The following is a 22,595-nucleotide window of genomic DNA, read 5'->3' as shown; positions in this document are numbered from 1 at the left end:
TGTCTCAAGTCTGAATCCTTTGTCTCTTGTTATTTATAAATGAGCCAAAGCCATTTGCCTCATGAATTCAACTACAGGATAAATGATTCAATGAATTGTGTCACATGAGGTAAGATGCTTCAGCAGCACTCAGCTTTCCCCTCTGCAATACAGAGAACCAAGCCTGAAGAGAAATGTGATGCAACTTTGCTGACATGGGGATGCTTTCTAGGCACTCTGCTGCCTATAAATAACAGCAGATATCTAAGTAATGCTTGATGTTGCCTCAAGTGCTTTACAAAGTCATACAAAGCTGAAACTGGAAGCATTTAGGTACATACAAGTAACACTAATTATTTCAAGGGGTTCATTATGCTCCACATTCAGCATCTGGGTATTTGCAGAAAAGGATCCAGTATCACCTCCATTCTAAAAGTGAGCAATGGGAGGAGAGAAGGTCAGAGACAGAATGGCAGGAGCCCAGTGCCAAGATGAGCACTGTTAAGCCCACCTGAAGTCAGGGGATCACCTTATCATCAACACCAGGCTGGCATGGCAACCCAGCTGTTTGTTTTAGCTACTCGAACTAGCAAGTTTCTTCCTATATAAAAGGCACTGACCAAGAGAAATGCTGCTCTTGTACTTCCTGTGTCAGCTCTGAAGACAAAAACATTGTGAAAACAGAAGGGATCGACGGACACATCACAGACTGCACATAGCTCAATTCTGTCTTGGTATCACATTTCAGAACTGCTGAGCAACTGCACCAGCAAGTCTTTGCTCCAGAACAACATGGTTTGAAAACATGCAATATTTTAGCACCGAAAGTTCCCATCCTCATTTATATCTCAGTGAGTTTTTCATCAAGATGATTTTCCCTTTATTTTTCAGGGATTTCCCTTTTTGAAGCAGTCCTTTTATTCTTTTTTGGGGGTTAGAAAACAATGTACTACGAGGACTACTGACTGGTTTTACATCATTTCAGTTAGACCAACATATATGTGAGACACATCACGTATTTCACCTATCATTAATTTAGTTCACCTTTCCAGTTTCAATCTAGCCTTTGTAGGCCACTTACTGTTCCGATTCCCCTTCCCCTTTCCAACCAGTATCAAAAATCTTAGTGTTTTGGTCACAAGCAAACTGGCACGCCTCTGAAATGCCAGCCTGGCAGCTGAACCCTTTCTGATTTGCATGAACAAAGTAGGGGAGAGACAGTATGGCATAAAGCAAACTATTCTGGATGTAGGGCTTAGTGACCTTGGCTGAGTACTCGCATCCTTACGGACAGAGATGTAATGAAATAATATCCTCTCTCTAATTCACCTTTGCCAGCATTCTTTGGTAAAAAGAAAGAAAACTCCAACCAAATCTGCATGTGTCACTGTTTCATTTATCCTTTGCAACTGTGACCGGAATGCTTCCACTGAACAAATAGAGCTAAATGAGTTTTAATTAACCTTCCTCAATCAAAAGACACTATGTCAACGTAGAAAGGAAGAAAGGGAGACTCTTTCAGTGCATTAACACATAATTTCATTACTCAGGCACTTCTTTAGCAGAGAAGAGGGAAAGAGAGAGGAGAAGTTACCATCAGTGAGTCAATTATTAAAGTACTTGACTAGCAGCCAATAATGTATTCATGGTTTTTTGCTGCCTCTCTCCCCTCAACCCCCACCTACTCCACTATTTATCTCACATTTTAATTTTAAGTTTATTAAATGCATTCATTTATCACAGCATTCAGAAAACCTATGGAGAAATTGAGATAAATGTCTTCTTAAGTAGCCCTGTTTACCAAACACGCGAGCTCTGAGGTAAGCAAGCTGGCTTGCTGCAGGAGCAGTGCTCACTGTGAGCCAGGCAATGAAGCGTTCTTGGGTCAGGCTGCTACTTCCTCGGTGAAAATTTCCAATCATTTTAATTCAGTGACAACTGCATTATGCAAATGCAGACAGCCATTTATAACTGCTAAAGCCGTAATAGCTAAGGGGGTTCAAGCCTCAGTAGGTTTTCAACATAAAGATTCCCATGTTGCCTTGCTTTTACCGAGGTGCTTCAAAAATTACTGCCTGCAGCGAGCACTGTGAGCTGACCACAAACACCCCCTCTTTGTTACAGCAACAACAACACAAGAGAGACGAGAATCAGACCTGAAAAATTTAAACAGAGCATTACTTTAAATTTCAGTTTTGAGGGAGGCCTTCAGTAAACGACAGGCAAAAGAAACCCAAGCCCCTGTTTTCCCTAGCAGAATTTATCCTGAAAAGCCAACAGTGACACTCAATACAAGCCCCATCCCACAACTGTTAGAGGGGTGAGATGTCCAGAAACGTTACATGGTAGTATAAGCATACAGCTCCTGCTCTAACAGCAGCTCACAAGCTCACTATCTGCTTTCATTTTTGCTCTTTCTGCCCTGAGAACGAACCCCTATATCCAAAGGGTCCCTTAGGATTAGCAACCAGTGTCAGGCGTTGCCAACACATCACCTAGTACCGTTGGAGTGGGGACAATAACTACATCATTTCAGTGGTGTTTCATCAAGTCAGACCCAAGTGCATCTGTCTCACAGGTGTATTTTCAGTTCAAGCCTGGAAACAGCATCCGGTAAGCTCTGTCTTTGTCTTTCTAAGGCAGGGTTCATGGCACAGTGAATGCTAACAGACTTAAACAAAAATAAATAAATAAATAAAGCAAAAAATTAATCAAACAAAACCAAAAACCAAACAAAAAAATCAGCCAGGTAATTTCTGCAAAGTGCAATTATCACACCTGTAAATCATTAAAAAAAAAAAAACAAATAAGAAAGTTTCATACTAAAACAGAATACTTCATTTCAAAGGCTTGCTCCTTACATCTGTGCTTTGTACCTTAAACATATGACTCCATAGTTTTGTTTTGGGATTTTTCTCCCAACTATTTTAAATTCTTTGCTCACCATCTGCTTTTGCCTATCCTGTAACAATCAGCTCAGACTAGCAAAGATGTGAAAGATGCCTGCTTGGCATAGCAAAAAGGAAAAAAACACAGTGAACCCCTGCTGTATTAATTCCCCCTACAAAATCTTGTACAAGCTGCCTACAGATAGAGTATCATTTGAAACCATAAACCCATTTATAGCTGACAACGAGATTAATGACTTGTCCCACACTGATTTCCTCCTATTAGCTATCAGTGGATCTGTTCCATCTGTCATTTCACAGGAAAGAGGGTAAAAAAACAGCAAAACAAAAGAAAAAAACACCCACAGACTTTATTTCTCAGTGACTTTTAAATTGGCCTTGTCATGAAAATGACCTACTTACATTTAGTAACTACTCCTTCTAAGTGGATGATATTGGGGTGGTCAAATTGTCCCATGATGCTGGCCTCGCTCAGGAAGTCTCTCCGTTGTTTATCAGTGTAACCAGCTTTTAGGGTCTTAATAGCAACACAGATCTCTCTTTTTCCTGGTACTTTGAGACGTCCACTGCATACTTCACCAAATTCCCCTTAAGCAAAAAGGCAAAAGAATCCATGATCATGAGCATGGAGCACATGTTTGTACTGTCAAGATGTTAAATCGGTTCATTCTGGGAAACTGTCATACAAAGATCACAGGATCCCACGTTTCCTAAAAACAAATTTTAAACTATATTTACTGCAAAAAATGCAAAAGTTCTGGCACTTACCCACACCAATAACTTTTTCAATCTTTATGCAGGAGGCATCAATTTCTTTGGCAAATTCCCTCACAGCTTGATTTGGATCCTCATATGTAAAAGGATCCACATATGTTCTAACACCTGCAAGGCAGAAATGTTTTATTTGAAGTCACTGATCTACATGCTGCTGAACACATAACATATGAGACTGAAGCCTTAATGATATACAACAGCAAAGAGAGTGCACAATAAAAATGTACTGTAAGCCAGGAATGACTGATGAAAGAAGGAAGGCCTTAATGTATTTTTTCCTCAACGTGATTTTTTTTTTTAAACGTAATCCTTTAATATTTCCCAATATTGACGTAAGGAAACAGACTTTTGCCAATAAATGAATTTCACGAGTCATTGCCATCAATCACTGCCAGGCCAACGGCCTGGCCATAGACCTGTGAGAATAAAAGACATCACATTTCTTTTTTGGGATCTAAGAGCTCAGGTAACCGTTTTAGTAAGTGGATAAGTGGAATGGAAGTAATGGTAGGATTCAGTCCTAGAAACAGGGCAGCAAAGTTCACATTTACTTTCCTGCAGGACTGCCTCTGGTCCATCCAAAAACTGCCTCTGCAGAATATTGTGGTGAAAAGTCATGCCTAGACAGCCTAGATAGCGCGTTTTTCATAGAAATAGAAATCTTTCAGTGGAAAGGAATAATTGAAAAATTTCATGAACCTTTCTCCCAACTCAAAAATTTTACCCAGATGCTTTTATTGCCCCTGTTACTAAAGTGCCTAGTTTGGAAGGAGGATGGTGGGAAGCAAGGAAAACAGAAACATATTCATCTCATGAGGAATGTCATCTCTTATTTGCCAAGCATCTGAACATGGAACATGTTTTGTGAACTGAACCAAAAAAAAAAAAAAGCACCAAGCACAACTGCCTTTTACCTTGGTTCAAATGTTTCTCCTCATCTGCCTCTTGCTTAGCCTTACTGTATTTACTGCGCCTGTCAGACAAAAAAAAAGAACATTACAGTTCAAAATAAATATCTTACTTTGAGACAAGCTCTGTCTTCTTAACCTGCCGAGACTCGAGCTGTTTGCACCTGCCACGACCTGTGCTTGGCAGCTCCCCTACAACAGCCCGTGACACAACTTACACTTTCCAGAAGGGTAGGAGACTCCTCTCCTCAAACTGCTCTAAGTGTTATTGGCATCAACAAAGCATTAGGGGAAACACAGATCTCCGTATTTGCATCTCGGCATTTAAACAAAGAAAAGAAAGCTTGTGTTCTAGCTACTTTTTCTTCAAATGCACATTTGCAATAGTGTGCAAAAAAAAAAAAAAAAGGACTAAATTGCTTTTTAGCATGAACTTCTATAGATTTAGATGCTACAACAGAGGTGTTTTGGTAGATTGATTTTCAAACCCAATTAGGCAAATGCCAATACCAACACTCTTCTTCAACTACAAATTTAAAGGTGGAAGCAGTCTATTAATGCATAAATCAGGGTGGTAGCAAAAAAAAGACCTGACCATCAAAAATGCAGATCCTGAGGATTTTGTTTATTCTTTTAATCACTGTACAACTGAGGGGAGTAAAGAACTCCTGATGTCAGAGGTCCTCTACTAAGCCCGAGTTGGACACAATAATACAGTTTAGTATGTTAATTCTATAGATTATTATTTCTACAAGTACACACATGATTTTGTATCCAGTTCCAAATTTAATTAGTCCAGCTTTAAACTTCAATGGACAAGCTGTATTCAGAAAAGTTAATGCAAGAGGTTAATCCAATAGAGAGGATATGTAGCTCAACCAAATGTGCATTGGGATTTGAAGTTCCCCAAAATCTAACGGTATGTAGATGTAGAGATTTGATTTTGAGTATTCATGGAAAATTCAGAACCAGGCACAAAAGCAGACATTGCCAAAGAGAAGGGCTTGTTGTTGTTTACTCCTCAGCTTCCTTGTCCCTATGGAAGTCAGCAGCAAATCTCCCAACACATCAGACCCCAGTTAGTCACTGTCAAGAGTCTGAATTGGAGTGAGGAAGAGGGTAGGAAGAGAAACCAAGCCCAGAGGAAGGGCGGTGAGACTGGTGGTGCCTGCAACGTGCAAGCCACTGCCTGGAGCGGGGCAGGAGCTGACCAGGCCTACTGGGGCACCAGGCCGAGACTGGGTTAGATCTCTGAAAACAGTGAATAGGCAGAGGAGATAAATGAGAATGGGTGAGAGAAAGACCTACCAGCAGATGCAAGATGAAGAGGTTAAAATTTGGAGAAAACATGTGACTTTGAGAGCCTTGGTTTCCCTTCCCTTCTGCCCGGCCTGCAGGGAACAGCAGCTTCCCGTCACTGCCAGCTGAAATGCCATGTCCTAGCTTTTGTCTTTGCAACCCTTTAGTGTTGGGGATTAAATATACTATTCTAGTAATGAAAGCTATAAATTGCACATGAACAGAAGGAAAAAAATCCAGTTTAACATGTGAAGACTACCTGATCTTTGAACCAAGCCTCACAGCTCCCAGCATCACCAACAGGACTTGTGTTCAGACACAAGAAGCAGGTACATACCCAACCATAAGTGGCTGGGAGCTTTTTTTCTTGATGAAAGTCAATTAAACACAAATGGCACCAAATCATAACAAGAGCCTTATTAAAAACCACACTGGATCCAAACACCAATTTAAACCATTTTTTTGCCTGAGGACTTATGGCTCTGGTATAAAAGAGCTGAGTGAAACTGAGGGACTACGTTCTGCTCCCGGTGCCTGACCTGAATCAGGAGGAGAAATCTCACCCAGTGCCATGCAGGGCTAAGTCAGCGTAGGGGGTTTCAGGTACAACGTAACTTCTCTCAGAGGAAAGAAAAAAAGAAGGAAAAAAAGAAGAAAAAAAGATCCTGCAATTTAAGCAGGACCCCTTCAAATTCATATTATTAGTCCTCAGATACAGATGGGAAAAATGAAACACAAATGGCTTTGCATGAATGCATTTTAAGTACGTAAAAATGCTTTAAATCTTATTTCTAAAAAGTAAAATCACCCTAACAACAGATACAAATAACCTTCCCCCACTAAAACCCAAAGACATGCAAAAAGCAGAGGGAAACAAAGGGATTGCTGTTCAAGCAATATAATTGTAGCTTATTAACGTTAAATAATACCTTCCAAACTAACTACCTGCTTCCACCTCTGCCCCTGTCACCTGCTGACCTTTCCTGCCTGGCTTGGGGCAGGCCACTCCTGCCTGCCATTGTCCCCTGGCTGCTCAGGGCACCTCACCTGAATGGCAGAAGGGAGCCTTTGTCACAGGCTTGAATTCCGTAATTACAGGGATTTGGGCAAGAGTGATTAAATAGCCGTATTCAGGAAAAGAACACAGAAGCTTTCAGAAGCTGCAGGGGTCAGAGACATAGGGAAATCCACAGGTGGGGCCTGGAGATAAGGAGGGGAAGGTCTCTGCCCAGCCGGAGGTAGCAGCAGAGGGTATTAGCACGCACTGAGGTGAAGCAGCATGGAGCCCGCGCCCCCACAGCCCATGCTGCCCCTTTCTCCACCCCAAAGAAGAGGGCTGGGGGTGCTGCAGTGCAGAAGGTAAAGCAATCTATCTGCCAGAAAAATTTCTGATGGTAACTCTTGGATGACCAAAGGAATCTGTAGGGCCAACTTACTGCAGCCAAACCCCTTCAGAAAGCAGCTTACTGCTTTACACTTTCCCAAATCTTTTAAAACTCTGTCACTGTAATTTTACTCTGTGCTCCTACAGGGTAGGGTTTAGAAACGCTCCTGCTACCTCTCCCGCATCCTGCTGTCCTAACCTCAGTAAATTTAAACTAACATTTAGGCAGATTACTTCTCACGTTGACACAAACACCGTGGTCACAGGACAGACCCAAACAGCTTGAGCTGCCTGAAGGCAAAGTCTGTTGACAAATTCTGTTGAGAAGATGAATTTGGGGATTTGAGTAATGACTTGAAAAAACATAATGCTACATTAGTAATAACAACCTAGAGTTCAAAACTGGGCACCTCCAGCATATGTCCAGTTCCCACACTTGGCTCATGGATGCAGAGAGGCCATGTCCGCAGGCCAAAGCACAGTTTTGATTGTACAAATATGACTTCTAGGTCACAGCTATATTACAAAACCTCCTCGTGGGGACTCTATGGACAAAGAAGCATTTCCTCAGCTGAAGTAATTTTGGAACAAAGTATAATTATTTTGCTATTAACTTCAGCTGGTATAGGAACATCATGAAATATCCCCAAAGCCCACACCTCTAAATGACATTGGTGATGTGGTTAAAATCATTTGTGTAATAGTGAATATTAAAGTCGGTTCTGTTTATTGAGAACTACTTCCAGCTACTGGAGAGCTGTGTATTGAGGAAGGCTGCTAATTAACAAGGCACACGCATTAGTATGCACAGAGCAGTTTCACTGTCCTGGTATTTCATTCATCTTGCTATTATATCTTTCCCCTTCCACAGCTTCCCTAAGACCTACTGGTATGGAACTGCGGGGCATCTCTGAACCCACTGCCACCAAACTACTTCCACCCCCATTCCCACCAGTGCTTGACCAGTGCTTGGACCAACCTCTTGTCTATAAAGCCCACCTGCCTTTTTTTTTTTTTTTTTTTTTTTTTTTTACTCGGTCCAAGTTAAACACTTGTGGGCAGAGATAACTGAACAGACAACCTGAGCAGGGAGCAGACCTGGCTGAGCAGGCACCCACACCAGCTTGTCTATCAGCTACCTGGCTCCAGGCAGCCTTTCCTTTGACAGCTTTATGGCTGATACTAAAGAGAATCAATATGAGGGCAAGGGGCTGACATTTCATTTTCTAAAAAGTGATCCATTGAGGGCCAATCACCAAGCAATGTTTATCAGCCTTGGGAAGTGACATTTTTTTTATAGGGGGAGGAGGGGAAGGAATCATCTCAAAGCAACTCGACAGGCTCAATTCTCCAAGGTGGCGACTCATAATTAGAAATCCAATGCATCCTGCTATCAATCCTGCCTTAAATAATAAAGTGATCAATAAAAGTGGAGAGGAGATTAAGTCATCAAGCTCAGTGATGCTATTTTCTGTTGCAATGGCTTTTAATAAACCTGTCTCTCCACATTACATTTTCATATGGCCTGTTCTTCTTTCTTATTGCCAGCATGCAGGCTTTGAGGTGAACACCCACAGAAAGCTGTAACAATGCTTGACTACTTTCCAGATATTACAGCTATAGTGACTTAACTGCTCTTTAAGACAATTTGAAGTGAGAAAGTAAATCAAGAAAATTTGTGTGCATTTATGGCTGATGCCATTAAACTGATCAACAGAGGTTGACAAAATTTGCATCCCTCAGATCCCACGCTTCAGATGCAGTAACGATATGTCCAATTTTATCTCTGAATTACATTGAGGCAAAATCATGCTGATCTTTTTAAATGAGACTGAACATAAACTTGGAGACAAACACTCACACTGTGTTTCTGCTACACTGTCCTCCCATTTGCAGGATTGCCCCTGATGCACTGGTTGAATTTGGGAATGAACAAGTACTTGGTAGAAGATTACGGTTCTGCTCTGATCGAATAACCATCAACCCATTCTGCTGTGTTACTGCGTATGATGCTGAATGACTGCAGCTTCTACTTTACAGTCATTTCCACACACAGTGGAAGGACTAACCCAAAGACTAATGGAGACTCATACAGCCTAAGACAAAATCACAAGCACAGCAGTCTGATAGCTTAGTTCATAACAGTGTGGTTGTTTATTCCCTGTGTATCAGGAGTCAGTCCAAGAAAATCTACTGTACCCATACCCATTAAACTTAACTTCAAATTACACTAACCACAAATCTCTAGTTGGCTTGATTCTCAGTGCCAGTTATTGGAACCAGCTTTGCATTTCAAGGGCAAATAGAGCTGGAACTATTGCCATTACATCACATGCTGCTGTGGTACTAATGTTGAGAAGATCAAAGCTACATGGGAGAAGGCTTGTAATGCAAATGCACTGTTTATGATGCTAATCAAAGAATTTAGCTTTGTTTGGAGGAGACAAAAAGCTCCCTCATGAAAGAGAGAAGGGGGGAGAGAAGCTTAAGTTCTTACCTCCTGCTGATGACAAAGGCTGCAATGAGAATGACCACAAGAACAACACTGCCAGCCACTGAAACAAGCAGCACTGTGGGATTGGTACCATCGCCAATGATGGGGGAAGGAACTGGAAACAGAAAAGAGAGCATTAGCGTCAGACACCCTCAAAATATCAACCTGGGCAGCACTCAATGAGGCTTTCTGGCTTGTGAAGGTAGTTTAGAGTAGGGCTCAAATCTACTTTCAGGCCTTTATTATATAGTCATTTCACACAATTTTCCAAGAGGGCCCTAATTAGCTGAAGACGTGATGTTTGATAATGATTTGGGGAACTTCAGTTCACTGGGAACAAGGACTCCCTCTCCTTCTCCCCTTCAGTGTTGCTCAGAGGGTATAATGGCTATTTCTTTCACCTTCCTAATTGCTCTCCACTCTTCTTTCCTCTTTCATTTTCTCTCAGTGGGGCCAGATGATCACTCCCCAACTGACACAAAGAGTAAGTCATTTTAAAATGTCTTCCGTCTTCCTGCTGGATTGATTATTTTCAGCTGTTAACATCCTGAAGGATGTTGCCACTGACTGGCATGACCTTAAATTGATTTAAACAGACTTTTATGTCCAAAAGAAAACAGGCTTGGTCACATCACCTTCCTACCACTGAGAAGCAAACATTTTGGGGGGCAAATTTGCATGTCACCCTGAACAAAGGGAGAAGCTGTACTAACAACATAGTTCAAACATTCTGTCTTTATATGACTATGTAAGGGAAAGTGCAAATATCTGAGCTGATATAGGACACCTAAGTGATCTTTGTCAATAGCTTGCAAAGGAGAGCAACAGGGTTCCATTCCCCTGCAAATGACACGCTCCGAAAAACATCTGCACACATTAAACAAAATAGGTGCATGTATCTCTGAAGCATCAGTGGCTTCCAAGCATTTGTAAGCTGCATGTCTCCTTGGGCCATTTAAAGCATTTTCATTAGTTAGTGTCTAGGATACAACGTAGATGTCTAAGGTCAGATTTATCACACCACTAATAGTCATACTGCCACGGAGGAACGTTTTCCCAGAATAGATACACCACAGCCCAATTAACCAACGGCAGACTCCCAACACACAGCTCAGTTACATTTTCACTCCTCACTCAAAGAAAAGAAAGATATCAGCGGGCATGTTACTACCTGTGTTAGTTGTGAACTCAAACGGTCCGCTGAAGTCTCCGTATCCTGCTGCTGTCCTGGCCCGCACATGAAACACATATGAAGTCAGAGGGTTCAAACCTTTGATGTCAGTATTCCTGGAGGCTGTCTTCACAATGCGATAGCTGCGCTCGTTTTGGTCCTAACAAGAAAAGAACACTGCAGTGATCAAGTAAAAATGCCTCACTGCACCATGAACCATGGAATCCCACTTCCTTGCCAAAACTGTTATGATGAAAGAAGATGAGTAACACCGATGGAATTCTCAAAATACGTCCCGAGGGCTTCTGCTGTCTGCCTTGCTCAATACCCCTAGCGCTGAGTGCTGCATGGGGCTCTGAGCAAGCCAAATAAGGGTGGTGAGACAGTAGGTATGATGCTCATATATCACTGATTACTTAAGAAATCACACAATGAAATCCTTTGGAAAATAGCCAAGCCTTCAAATATGATCCTCCTGATGAACAAACATTTTACTCATACATGCTGGCACTCTTTTTCTTCCTACCAGCCAGAAGCTGTATCAAAAAAAAAAAATGGTAATGTATTTCAAAAAAGAAAATGTTCTGAAAATGTCTTCCACAAATCCAATCTTTAAAATTTTTCTATTTTTGGCTGGAAAATGCATCAGAAAATGCATTAATCAAGTTTCCCTGAAAAATCGGTTGCCTTCTTCTGTATGTGTTGGGGAAGCAAATACACAATTATCTTTATTGAAAAAAAAAAAAAAAAGAAAAGTACACATATACATGAGAGAGAGTGCAAGCAAGACCAAGTAATTGTCCATTTCTGCAGACGACCTTCAAGGAAAATAGCTTTCTTCATAGTTTCATAGTTCCATAGTTGAGAAGTTATTTGCAGGAATAACATCTCTGTGTAACTTGGGAAGTATGAAGAATGTAATTTTCTTTCCTTATTCTCTATTAAAAGCCATCCAGCCCACACCATCACTCTAAGCAGAAGCTATTGGCAAACAGATCTGATTACCGTATTATATACTTCATTATTATACTTCTGTCTATGATGTAAAGCTAATGTCTCACTTCTGCCCAACATTATTGATTCTCATTATAAATATGCTTGCTACAAAAGCTCAGTTCCAAGGTAAGAAAAAAATAGCAGAATAAATTCCTACCATGCAGCTGGAACAGCCTATAAGTCTTACTATTTCAAGCAACCGTTCAAGTGCATGAAATCCTTAATTGGATATTATTAACCTGAATCTATTCAGTTTCATATGATGGAATCCTACCTGGAAATAAACCAAATGGAATTAAGTAAAAAAAACTCTTCCCAAATTCAAACAAAGCTCCTTGCTTGTGTATTTTTGAGCAGTACCTTTTCATAGTATTTGACTTCGTACTCCAGAATGACTCCATTTGGCCTGTCGGGTTCTAGCCAGGCCAAGGCAACGCTGTGCCTTGTTATCTCTTTAGCCTGGATCAACGCAATTGGGGATGGAGCTGCCAGGAAAAAAAAAAAAAAAAAAAAAAAAGATATAAGCAATAATTTAGTTTTAATAAGACACAGCATAACATATGCACTTTCAGAAATTGTGTTTTTCTTGTGTGGGGGTTAGAAGCATTAAGTGTTTTTCCTGTTTTCTCTAACAAATTTGCATTTAATTTCTCACTAATAAAGGCTGTTCTTAGATGCTGGGCCATACTGGACAGGTAAGATTTGGAGTAACACTGCAGTTTCCTAAACACCATAATGTTCTTAATTCGTAGGTACAAACCTTCACAACAGGCTGACAATGAAAGATTCTGCTTTTTTTTTTTAACCTTTGTTAGACACAGCACACAGACTTGTCCCTGTGTTTTGGTCCATAATGATTCTCTTCTTCCATGTCCTAAAATTAACTGGTGTTACTTCATTAGCTATTCACTCTACAGGAACTATGAAATTCCTGACGGACCAATCTGGTTTTCTCTAAAGCTGAGAAAACTTTGCCACTGAATTAAGTAAGAGCAGAATAAAGCTGAATACATATGAACTGGGACCCTCCCATGAAAACCAGAAAACTTGTATTTCAGGAGTCAGAGCCAACCTGTGCTTCCTAGCTTGCCCTGCTTACACCCGCCCATGTCTGTGAGCAGTGCCTGGAGAATGAGGAAGCTCAGCGCCCGGGGACCAGATTCGGCCTTTGATAGCTCCTTCCCAGCCAGGAGATAGCAGAGACAGCTGGCACAACCAGACCCTGTCCCACGTGGCGCTGTACAGATGCGAGGAGCAGAAAAAGCAGGACGTGGGTAAGGGCTGCCTGGCTTGGGGAAAAACCCAACCGAGCAACAAGCTGCACGCCAAGACCCTTTAAACTGTATCCGTGTGCAGTAATAAGGGCTGCCATGCAGAAGATAATGGGAAGCATCTCATTGTGCGCCCTGCTCAATAGAGCCCCTGCTAATGCTGAAGTTCAGGTTTTTGCCTGGCCGGAGGACAATGTGTTCTCCCTTTGACTGTGATCGCAGCAGATCCATGGCAGTGCAGGAGGAACGGGGTTTCTGAAGATTTATGAACCCGGCTGCCCCTTTCTTGCCGTCGTGTTGCTGTGTGGTCACGTCTCTAGCCAGCTGTTATCAAGCTCTTTTGATGCTGACAATAGCTGGAATAAATGGTGGAGTCTCCAGGGATAAAAAGGGACATTCATGAAATTTTTAATCTTATCTAACAAAGCTGTCCTGTATAACCAGAGATTAGAGGTCTTCCTAAATTGAATATATTTCTTCTTTTGTCCCCTGAAGCTGTAGACACGTTGCTCTTTTTTGCCTCCTTCCCTTTCTTTTTGCTGCTTTTTTCTACCCTTAACGTTGGGATGACGATCCATGAAAGCGTGAAAGAGAGAAAAAAGTATCCTTGAAACATATCCTTGAAAACTACCAAGAAAGACAAATAAATAAAACAGTCACAATAAATGAAAGGAAAATTGAATGTTGAAAGCCTCAAACCTACTTGACCATATCAGACAGCTCTGATGGAAGTGAAAATAACCAGTAGACGCCACAAAGTCACAAAAGGGTGTCTCCTCTTGATGTGAAACCATCAGGGAGCTGCTTCCTGATTTACTATCTGACAGTTTGGCATCTCTGTTAGAAATGCCTCCAGAACCTCTCTCTTTTTCCCTGTCTGTCTCATGCAAAGGCAAACGCTGGCTGACAGAGGAGACTATAAACACAGCCAGCGGGGAGGATCCAGGTGTGCTCCATCAAGTTGTATCTGCGGCACGACTGCAAACCTGCTTAATAACCTCACCGTTCCTCAACAGAGAACAGGACTTTTTTTTCCCCCTCTGCAGTAAGAATGCCACACAGATAATAAATTACAGATCAGATTTGTAACCCTAAAACATACATGACGTTACTGATAAACCAACCAGAGAGAAATCTGCTTAGTTAATCCATGCCTCATGCCAGGCAGACAGGCAATTCATATTACCGAGAATCTTTCACTTATGCTGGTCTGACCTCAAGAATTGCAGAGAGAAAGTTCACTTTCCTTGCTTCATCCTCTTTTTAACCTCCTCAGTTTCCCATTTCATTTCTTCAGGCATTTATATTGGAATTTACTGAGTCCTTCGATGCTGGGCTGGTGAGTGCTGGATGGAAAGGCATTTCTCCTCCGTTGTAAAGTGGCTATTTGCTGCAGCAGAATATGCATTAACTTCCAGCCCTTGTGGAAGATGCTCGGTTTTATACAGTTTCAGAAGTGCTTTCTCAGGTCTCTCAAAAATGGACAGTTGATCTCAGGCAGTGCTCCAAACCAGAATAAACCACCTGCTCCTTGCCTCCAGGACGGGAAAGGACTTGTACATCAATTCCTTCGTTAATTCTTACTATTAGAGTTGTAAGAACAGCCCTAGTTTTACCCCTCCTGTCAAATACTAACTATTATGCAACTCTGTGCTGCTTAACTTTCAATCTATTCATTTGCCTCTCATTGTGTGGACGAAGACGTGCTGCCTATTTTTTAGTTTTGGCTGAATATCCTGCCTCTCCACACGCATTACAGAAATCCTCAGAGTGCTGAAGGCCAAGGGCAGGACAAAGTACCAAAAGGACGTGAAGCAGTCTGGGGGCTCCTTAGCATTTCTGCAGCACAAACCTAGAGGGGTCTATGCAACAGGATGATTACCCACACCTCTGTGGACCTCAAGGAACTGGACTGTCAGCCACAGGGAGTACTACAGCTATCCCACTGCGCGGATAAAACCCTCCTTAACCAACTCTGACACCTGCAAATAGCCCTGCAACTCACGTTTGTGTGTGTGTGTGTGTGTGTGTGTTTTCCAAGATCTACCAGGTGACCAGTAAAAATTACTGCTGAAGGGCTGGGCTGCTGGGAGAACATCAGCTCTGGGTCTCCTTGGCCATCCGCACGCAGGAGGACGAAGAAGCCAGGCAGGAGAGTGCTGGACAGACAGGGCAGCACCGTGCGCACAGCATTTACCTTCTTTTTTCTCCTGCCTTTTGCCTTTCTATTGCCTCAGAGATGACGTGAAGATAAACATGTAGCAGACTGTAAAATGACTCTCTGTTCACGAGCAGAACAAAAGGCAGGAACGTCCCTCATACACGCGGGGGCTAGCTGGTTGCTACACACTGCAGGAAACATCCTGAGCATGGCTCGACCCGAAGCAGTGTGCCCAGCTGAGCACCCCACGTTCTGCCCCACGCACCACGTCCCCCCAGCACAGCCCATCGCACAGGTGAGAAGGACGAGGCCTCTTGGTGTTGAAAAAGTGGTCCCCTTGAACAAAAGCACCGAGTGTAACTTTCCTTAGTTCAAAGCTCAGCAGTTCCTCTCCCTCAGAAAACTTCACTCCCTACTGATGTGAACGTTGCAATTTTCTTTTATCTACTTCCTCAATAACCCACCATTAAACACCTACTAGTAGTTTTATTACTGCAGTTCTGAGCTTGTGGCGTACAGAGAGAGAAGGAGCACAGATGTACTACAAAAACTTCACCCAAATGCCATAAAGCCATATCCCAAGGCTAATAAGTGCTGAATTATAACAGTTTTGAGGCACTTTAAAGGATGGCAGAAGCAGAGTGTCAGTTTTTCATTACTGGTTCAAATTAAGAAGGGGGGGGGAAGGAAAAAAACAGGAAATAAATAGATGCAATAAAGTCTCTGGCATGTAGGCAGCCATGAGTGAAAACAGCCCTTTATAAAAGCAGGGAACATCAGTGCTCTGGAAGATACACAATGCCCCGTGTTTTAGGGAAGATGCCTTCTTAACCACAGCAGGGTTTACTTTCCACTCCCCATGATTTGAATTTAAATGGATCATGTTTACTCAAGGGGTCTTCCGCTGATTGAAAAATATACCCACAGTTTGTACATTATCTCAGCTAAATTCAAATAACATATTTAAATTTAATTACTTGAAGCTTAGGGGTTTTCATGCTTTTCTTTTTTCCCTCAATTGCACACAACAACACTTATTTGTTCTTATCAATGGCTATGCGTTTTGTCAAGCATCAAAATTAAATGCTTGAAAGCACTAATGATGTTACTGTGATTAAGGGTTTTTACCTTCCAGGGTAGATACTAAAAGCTTGCTCCATTATTAATTACTTTAAAAAAAAAAAAAAAAGAAAGAAAGAAAAAAAAAAAAGATTTCTGGGAATCTAACACTGAAAAAAAAAAGTCCTTTTGGAAATCCAAACAAGAAAATGAAAGATCTTCTATTAACTGGAACAAAACACATTTAGGGAAACCTGGCACATTTCAAGTTTTCTCTTTAAATATTTACCTTGTAATATTGTGGGTTTTTTACGTGGCATTTTGTAAATTATATTATCAAATAATCTCACAGCAGGAAAAGGATATACAACACAGGGAATCAAATATGCTTTTAATAATTTCTAAAGGCAACATTCTCCAGGCCAGATCCTGATAATTTTATTCACGCAGGAGAGCAACCTACCCCAGTGAGTGCTGTGCCGAGTTCAAGTGAAGGGCGAAGCACCCAGCCCCACGGCGCCACACGGACCAGCCTCTCAGTCCCCGGGGCCGTACACCCACTCCTCTCTCTTGCCCAGGCAGAGTCGAACTGCTCAAGGAGCCCTGTTTTGGGGTACCACCACCCCAAGCCCCAAGTACTCCCAGCAATCCCCTTTGCAAACGAAGAGGGATGCGTTTTGCCATGACCAAATTCCCAAGCGTATGCACAGCATGCGTGTAACCCTACAGGTGCCCAAGGACAAGCACACGGAAGGGTTTGGCGTTTCTGAACCTATCTGCACACAGAGTTGAGGTGCAGACACACATCTGAGGATCGCAGCTAGATCCTGGTGCTCCTGCTCCTCGCCGCCAGCTGCGGCTTTCTCCCAGGGGCCGGCAGGAGCCTGCAGACCGGCCGTGCATTCAGCGAGTAACCGCGCACACACCTCGATTTTTGTCATTAATCCTTGTGAACAAGCGGAGCAAACATTTCTCCCAGTGATAACTGGACCGGGACAGGACTTGGCCAAGGAGGCAGAAGCCTGATTGCTCAGCCGAGCCCCTGGAAGCTTCCCAAGACATTCCCCAGCCCGCTGTCTTCCCACCGTCTGCCTCTCCCTCCCCAGGGAGGGACAACTGGCGAGGAACACCTCCCAGCTTGGAAATGGAGATGCGCCAGGACTCAGGCCAGCGTTTTCAAGCTTTAGCATTTAAAGCACAGACTTTAAGTCTGCACCACTGGAGAAAAACGCCTAAGGTTATTCACCCGCATTGGAAAGTCCTGGCAACGCCACGCGGAGCGGTGTGACAGCCGAGCATGGTCTGCCTCTCCCAGCCCTCCCAGTCAGCCATAACACTTCTCTACTCCACTTGCTTTCCTTGTTACTAGAAATTGGACTGCTGAGGAACAGATCCAGCTCAGCTCAACCACTCTCACACGACATCTCCATCCCCAAACGAACAGCACACATCATCCTTCCTTTCTTTCCAGGCCCACAACCCAGAGCCTAGGAGCTCTAAGAAAAACAAGGGACAAGCTCTCAAATCCAGGGACCAGCCCTCATCAGTTATGTTTATAATGATGTGTTCATAAAGGAAGGGGCTTGAAAATGAGATTTTAAAGACTGTTAACACTGCATTATTATGTTTTAAACATTTCCTCTGTTTTAAAGTTTTCATTTCTTGCCTCTCCCAAAAGAACCTGCACTGCAAATCTTGCCAAACCACAAAAGCTGGCTCTGACTTGCATCAAATCAAAAGCTCGCAGAAAAAAACAGGCTGTTAGCAGCAACAAATAGTAGTAGTTGAGGATTATTAGAGTACTTTATATTTACCATCTTACTCCAGCTTTAGCTCCTGGAGACATGCAGCAACTGCTGAGGATTCACAAAGAGCCAGGGCATCTTCTGGGCTGAGCGTGTCACTGTTAGCACTTCAGCATACCAGAAGTGCCCTCATTTAGACCGAACCCAATCCTGAGGTCTGGGCACAGCTCCCCACGGCTCACATCAGGAACTGCAGTGAGACAGGGGTGACGACGAAGCTTTTGCACACCCAGGAGATGGCTCACCCTGGCAGTCCATTTCTGGGGACCAGCTCTTGACACCCATGCATCGCTTTCAGGTACCAGCCCTCCAATTGTGGAGGCCACCTCGTGATGTCAGCTAGTGCAATGCAGGTCTGGAGCAGCTCCAGAGATCTGAATCTGCAACCCACAACCCCAAAGATTGCCTTAAAGCAGAAGAATCTACATAATATTTAGCAAGAGATCCGTATTGCAGCTCAAGCATGGGGTCTGTTTAGTCTGAGAACTGCTTGTTTTCTTTCTGCTAGCTTGCTAAGAAATCCTGTTGGCATGTTCTGACAAGGATAACTTAATAGTTGCCAACAGAAACATGGCATAATACTGTGTGTGTATTTCCTGTATGTATGAATGCCAGTTTAAAACAAACAGGAAAACAAGGCTTTCAGTTGGAAGGCAATTTATAAAAATCTGTCTGAACATTACAATCACTTACAAATCAGCATAGAAGCATTTCTAAATGCTTAAACCGGAATGATTAACACAAGGAGCGTGAACGTACTTAGTGCCGTAAATTGCCCTAAGAAATTCTACTGCTGTAAGCAATTTGTTAGGATTTGGAATTAGTCAGCAGCGCTCTGACCTGAGCAGGTTGAGAGCCGCTGGCCACAAAGCAGGTCACGGTGCCGTTAGCCTTCCCTGCAGCTGAGGTTAGAGCCTGACCCAGCATAAACAAAAATAAATCCCTTAGCCCAGAGAAGCTAAGAGCGATGCTCCGCTGCCTTACGCTGGATGGAGAGCCACGCAGTCCGGTCGGGGCGTGCTGCAGCTCTCAGAGCCCTCCTTTAGGGCCCAAAGCAGTTGCAGCTAGAGGCAGGGTCCCATAACCCAAATTTGGGTTGAGAACTTCTGGGAAGCACACAGTGCCATCACCTGGCTACTTCCCAGAGGCTGATCCCCCCACAGGCACCTCCAGAAGCCTCTGGCGGGGCTACAGCGTGCACGGCCCCGGGGTGCAGCGGCGCTGGGGGAAGCAGGAGGAGGACTGGAGACCACAACCTCCCGTTACTAAAACAGATCGTGCTGTTGGAAGCAGGGCACTCCCCAGCCTCTCAAAGTAAGCAGTCCGGAGCAATCTGACCCACTTACCACCATCTTTACAGGGCAACAGTGCTGCAGAGGAGGGGACTGCTGAGCTGCCTTTGCAGAACAAGCTCCTCTCCAGCTCCTTCCACAAGGAAACCAGAGCTACCCTCGAGGATGCACCGGGTGCCCTGGAATGATGCCCGTGTCCCCAGCCCTTCCCCAGGTCAAGCAAGCACCCAGCTACTCCACTCCCTGCTCTCACCCCAAGCCACCTGAGCACGAGGTTAGCTCGGCAGTCACAGCATCAAGCTTAATCCACCGAGGGGCAGATGGGGGGTTCGGTACCTAAGGCAACACATCTCCTTCATTCCCACACAGTTCCTTTTTATGTACTCGAAATGTGAATGTCTAGATATACAGCTGTCAAATAACTTCCTCTGTCACTTCCTCACAGCACTGAGAATATGAGATTTTGTAAAAAGAACTGCTCAAAAGCCTCTTTGAAACCCAGACAAATAAAAGCCTCTGTCCCTACTCACTTACATGCTTTGGAAATATTGAAGTACCTTCTAAACAAAATAAATAAATAAAAGCTATGACTCATTTTCCCAAAGCAGCATTTGCTATTTTAATAAATAGATTTGGCCATGTTGTCTCATCCTGGCTGCTGAAGTGCTTTGGTGATAGCAGAGAGTTCGACTTTGCCATTTGGGTTTCTCAGATCAATCACCCAACATCAGAAATGCCACGGAAGAAAAGATAATAAAATCAGAAACATTTTCCTCCCACGGTGATACACCTCAGTGACAGGCTCTAGTGGCAACTGCAGGCTGGGTTTCAAATGTGCCCTCCTGAGCCTGTGGCACCTGAGAGAGCCAAAACCCAGGGCTCACCTGACAACAAAAACCGTAATTCCCATTTTAATGCTTGAGTATAACTTGTTTTGGAGTCACCCAAGATAAGGAACCGCACTTTAGGGTCCATCACGCAGAAGAAGCCAGTGCAGAAGCACCAAGCATTTATGCGCTAACATTTTGCTGGATGACCTTAACGCTTTAATTATACCTGACATTCAGGGAGTTCACGGGAACTCCAGTAAAGCACCGTCAGTACAAAAGTTAGATGGATTCAACACGATATAACCTCTGTCTCTGGGCTGCTGACTCTCAAGGTTCAGGTTTTCTGTGCTCACATTGGTAGCACTTTGTGAAGGACACTGCTCTGACAGCACTTGGAGACCCACGGCTCTTCTCCATACAGCAACAAACCCTTCTGTGCCACCAAACTGCCTCTCTTCTCGAGTGGGAAAAAGAAGATCCTTTGTGCTGTTGGAAAAGCATCAGAATTAGTGAGCAGCACACCAAGCTCTCCCGGGCATTCCCAACCACAGGTCCTCTCATCAAAAGTGAATTAAGCCCATTTTCCTTCATCTGCGACAGGCAGATTTCTTCAGGAAATTAAAAATCCGAAATAGAGCTGCTGAGAGAGAGAACTACATCCTGCACACGGTGCTGCTGGAAAAGCGGAGCTACCTGAAGGTTGTTGTGCAGGTAAAACAAATAATGTGATGAGGGACAAACTGGGGAAGAGCCTTCAGCTTCCTGAAACACACAAGCCTTGAAATTAAAATCTTAGCTCATGATGTCAGTAACTGATTACATCATAGGTGGCACATAATTAAACTTACATAGGGGTTTCATTATTTTGGGTTTATGCCGGATACTGAAAACTAGTGCATTATTCATTTAGAACTTGTGTCAATTGGAAAAACCCCAAATGGAGTAAGCAATTAAATATTAAAAGTGGCTGCCTCAGTGGAAAATGGTCAGAAAGACGGCTGGTAAAACTTCCTGTGCAATGCAAGTGCCATTACAAAGTCTGAGCAGTTTCAGTCCCGAAAAAAGGGAATAAAAAAATAATCAACCTCGGGAGGTTATGAAGATTTGGGGCTGCACAAAGAGATCTGCCACGCTTATTTCCTAGAGGGGTACTGAGTACGCCAGGCAAATAAAAGCCTGTGAAAACACTAATTTTTAGTGCCAAAGCCGTGGTACAATGGGAGCAGGACCCCAAGAGCCCTGCCCGGCTCCTGGCCAGAAGAGCCCCGGGGTGCTGCTGGGGCAGGCAGGGCCTCAGAGGGTTCTCACAGGGTGCGACTGAGAGGTGGTCGGGATGGGGATTGCAGTGAGAAGTACAATCTTCAGCCCAAATCTTCAATTCAGAAGGAATTTCTTCTGCTGACAGCATGCAAAGCACTTTGCAGCGTTACTTGTGCCCTCCCTGCAAGGCTCATCCTTTTCCTTTCTGGTCTGTTTCGTCATCTACAGGCCCACAAATTTGATTATCTTCGTACTCGATCCAGGTGAAGCCAAGCTGATAACCTCCAGCAAGGCCCATTCTGGCTCTAAATAAGCTGGGCAACTCCTGTGCTGCAGAGCCCCTCTTGCCAGTGACGCTTGCAGCTCCGTGTACAAAAACACCCTCCGCTTAAAGACAAACTGTGCGCGTGCAAGCAGAGCTAACGAAGCCTCCCTCCAAGCCCAGTCCACTCCTTTCAACACCAGTCCTTCCCAGCACGTGCATGGTCACAGCTTTACCTTTCAGCACCAGCAGCCGTGTAATTAAGAGGCTGAAATGCTCTTGGAAACACACTGCTGGGTCTGCACGCCCTGCCTCAGGTACGACGCAGAGCCCCCAGGTCTCTGCAGCTCCCCAGGCCCACGCTTGGCCACCTTGCCCCCGAGCTCCAAAACCGTGGGACTGAGCACCCAGCCCCTCACATGCTGCTCTCACCTCCTGCCTTACTGATGTACACGCACGGGAGCCTGATAGAGGAGAGGGGAGGATGCAGCCATTCCATCTGCATTCCCTTTTATGCTAAGAAAGATAAATGGAGGCTGATTCAGAGGACAGATTTAAAGAACGCACTATGTTATCTAGACAAGTGCAATCTTCCCAGGGAGCTGTTGTAGTGGTTGTCTCGAGATCATGCCTTTATTTGTTAGCTAAAATAAATGGACACCGCACAAAATTCAATTCATAGAGGAGGCATCCTTTCCAGCCCGCTATTCCTTCCTATTTTACTTAGCCAGAACTGTCTTG

General features: G+C 43.6%; 1 protein-coding gene across 1 annotated transcript in view; it reads right to left on the bottom strand.

The window, feature by feature from the left end:
• EPHA4 (EPH receptor A4) overlaps positions 1-22,595 on the bottom strand; it is a 95,151-nt gene that overhangs the window by 14,587 nt on the left and 57,969 nt on the right. Inside the window, exons 6-11 of the mRNA XM_084292154.1 lie at positions 12,275-12,399; positions 10,919-11,078; positions 9,751-9,862; positions 4,577-4,635; positions 3,657-3,770; positions 3,291-3,476 (exon numbers count right to left, since the gene is read on the bottom strand). Coding sequence (XP_084148280.1) covers positions 3,291-3,476; positions 3,657-3,770; positions 4,577-4,635; positions 9,751-9,862; positions 10,919-11,078; positions 12,275-12,399 — 756 coding nt within the window. The remainder of the gene's footprint in view (positions 1-3,290; positions 3,477-3,656; positions 3,771-4,576; positions 4,636-9,750; positions 9,863-10,918; positions 11,079-12,274; positions 12,400-22,595) is intronic.

Source organism: Netta rufina (assembly GCF_964035555.1).
Source record: "Netta rufina genome assembly, chromosome: 9".
In the NCBI taxonomy this organism is placed as follows: Eukaryota; Metazoa; Chordata; class Aves; order Anseriformes; family Anatidae; genus Netta; species Netta rufina.
This window is presented reverse-complemented; position numbering and strand designations above follow the sequence as displayed.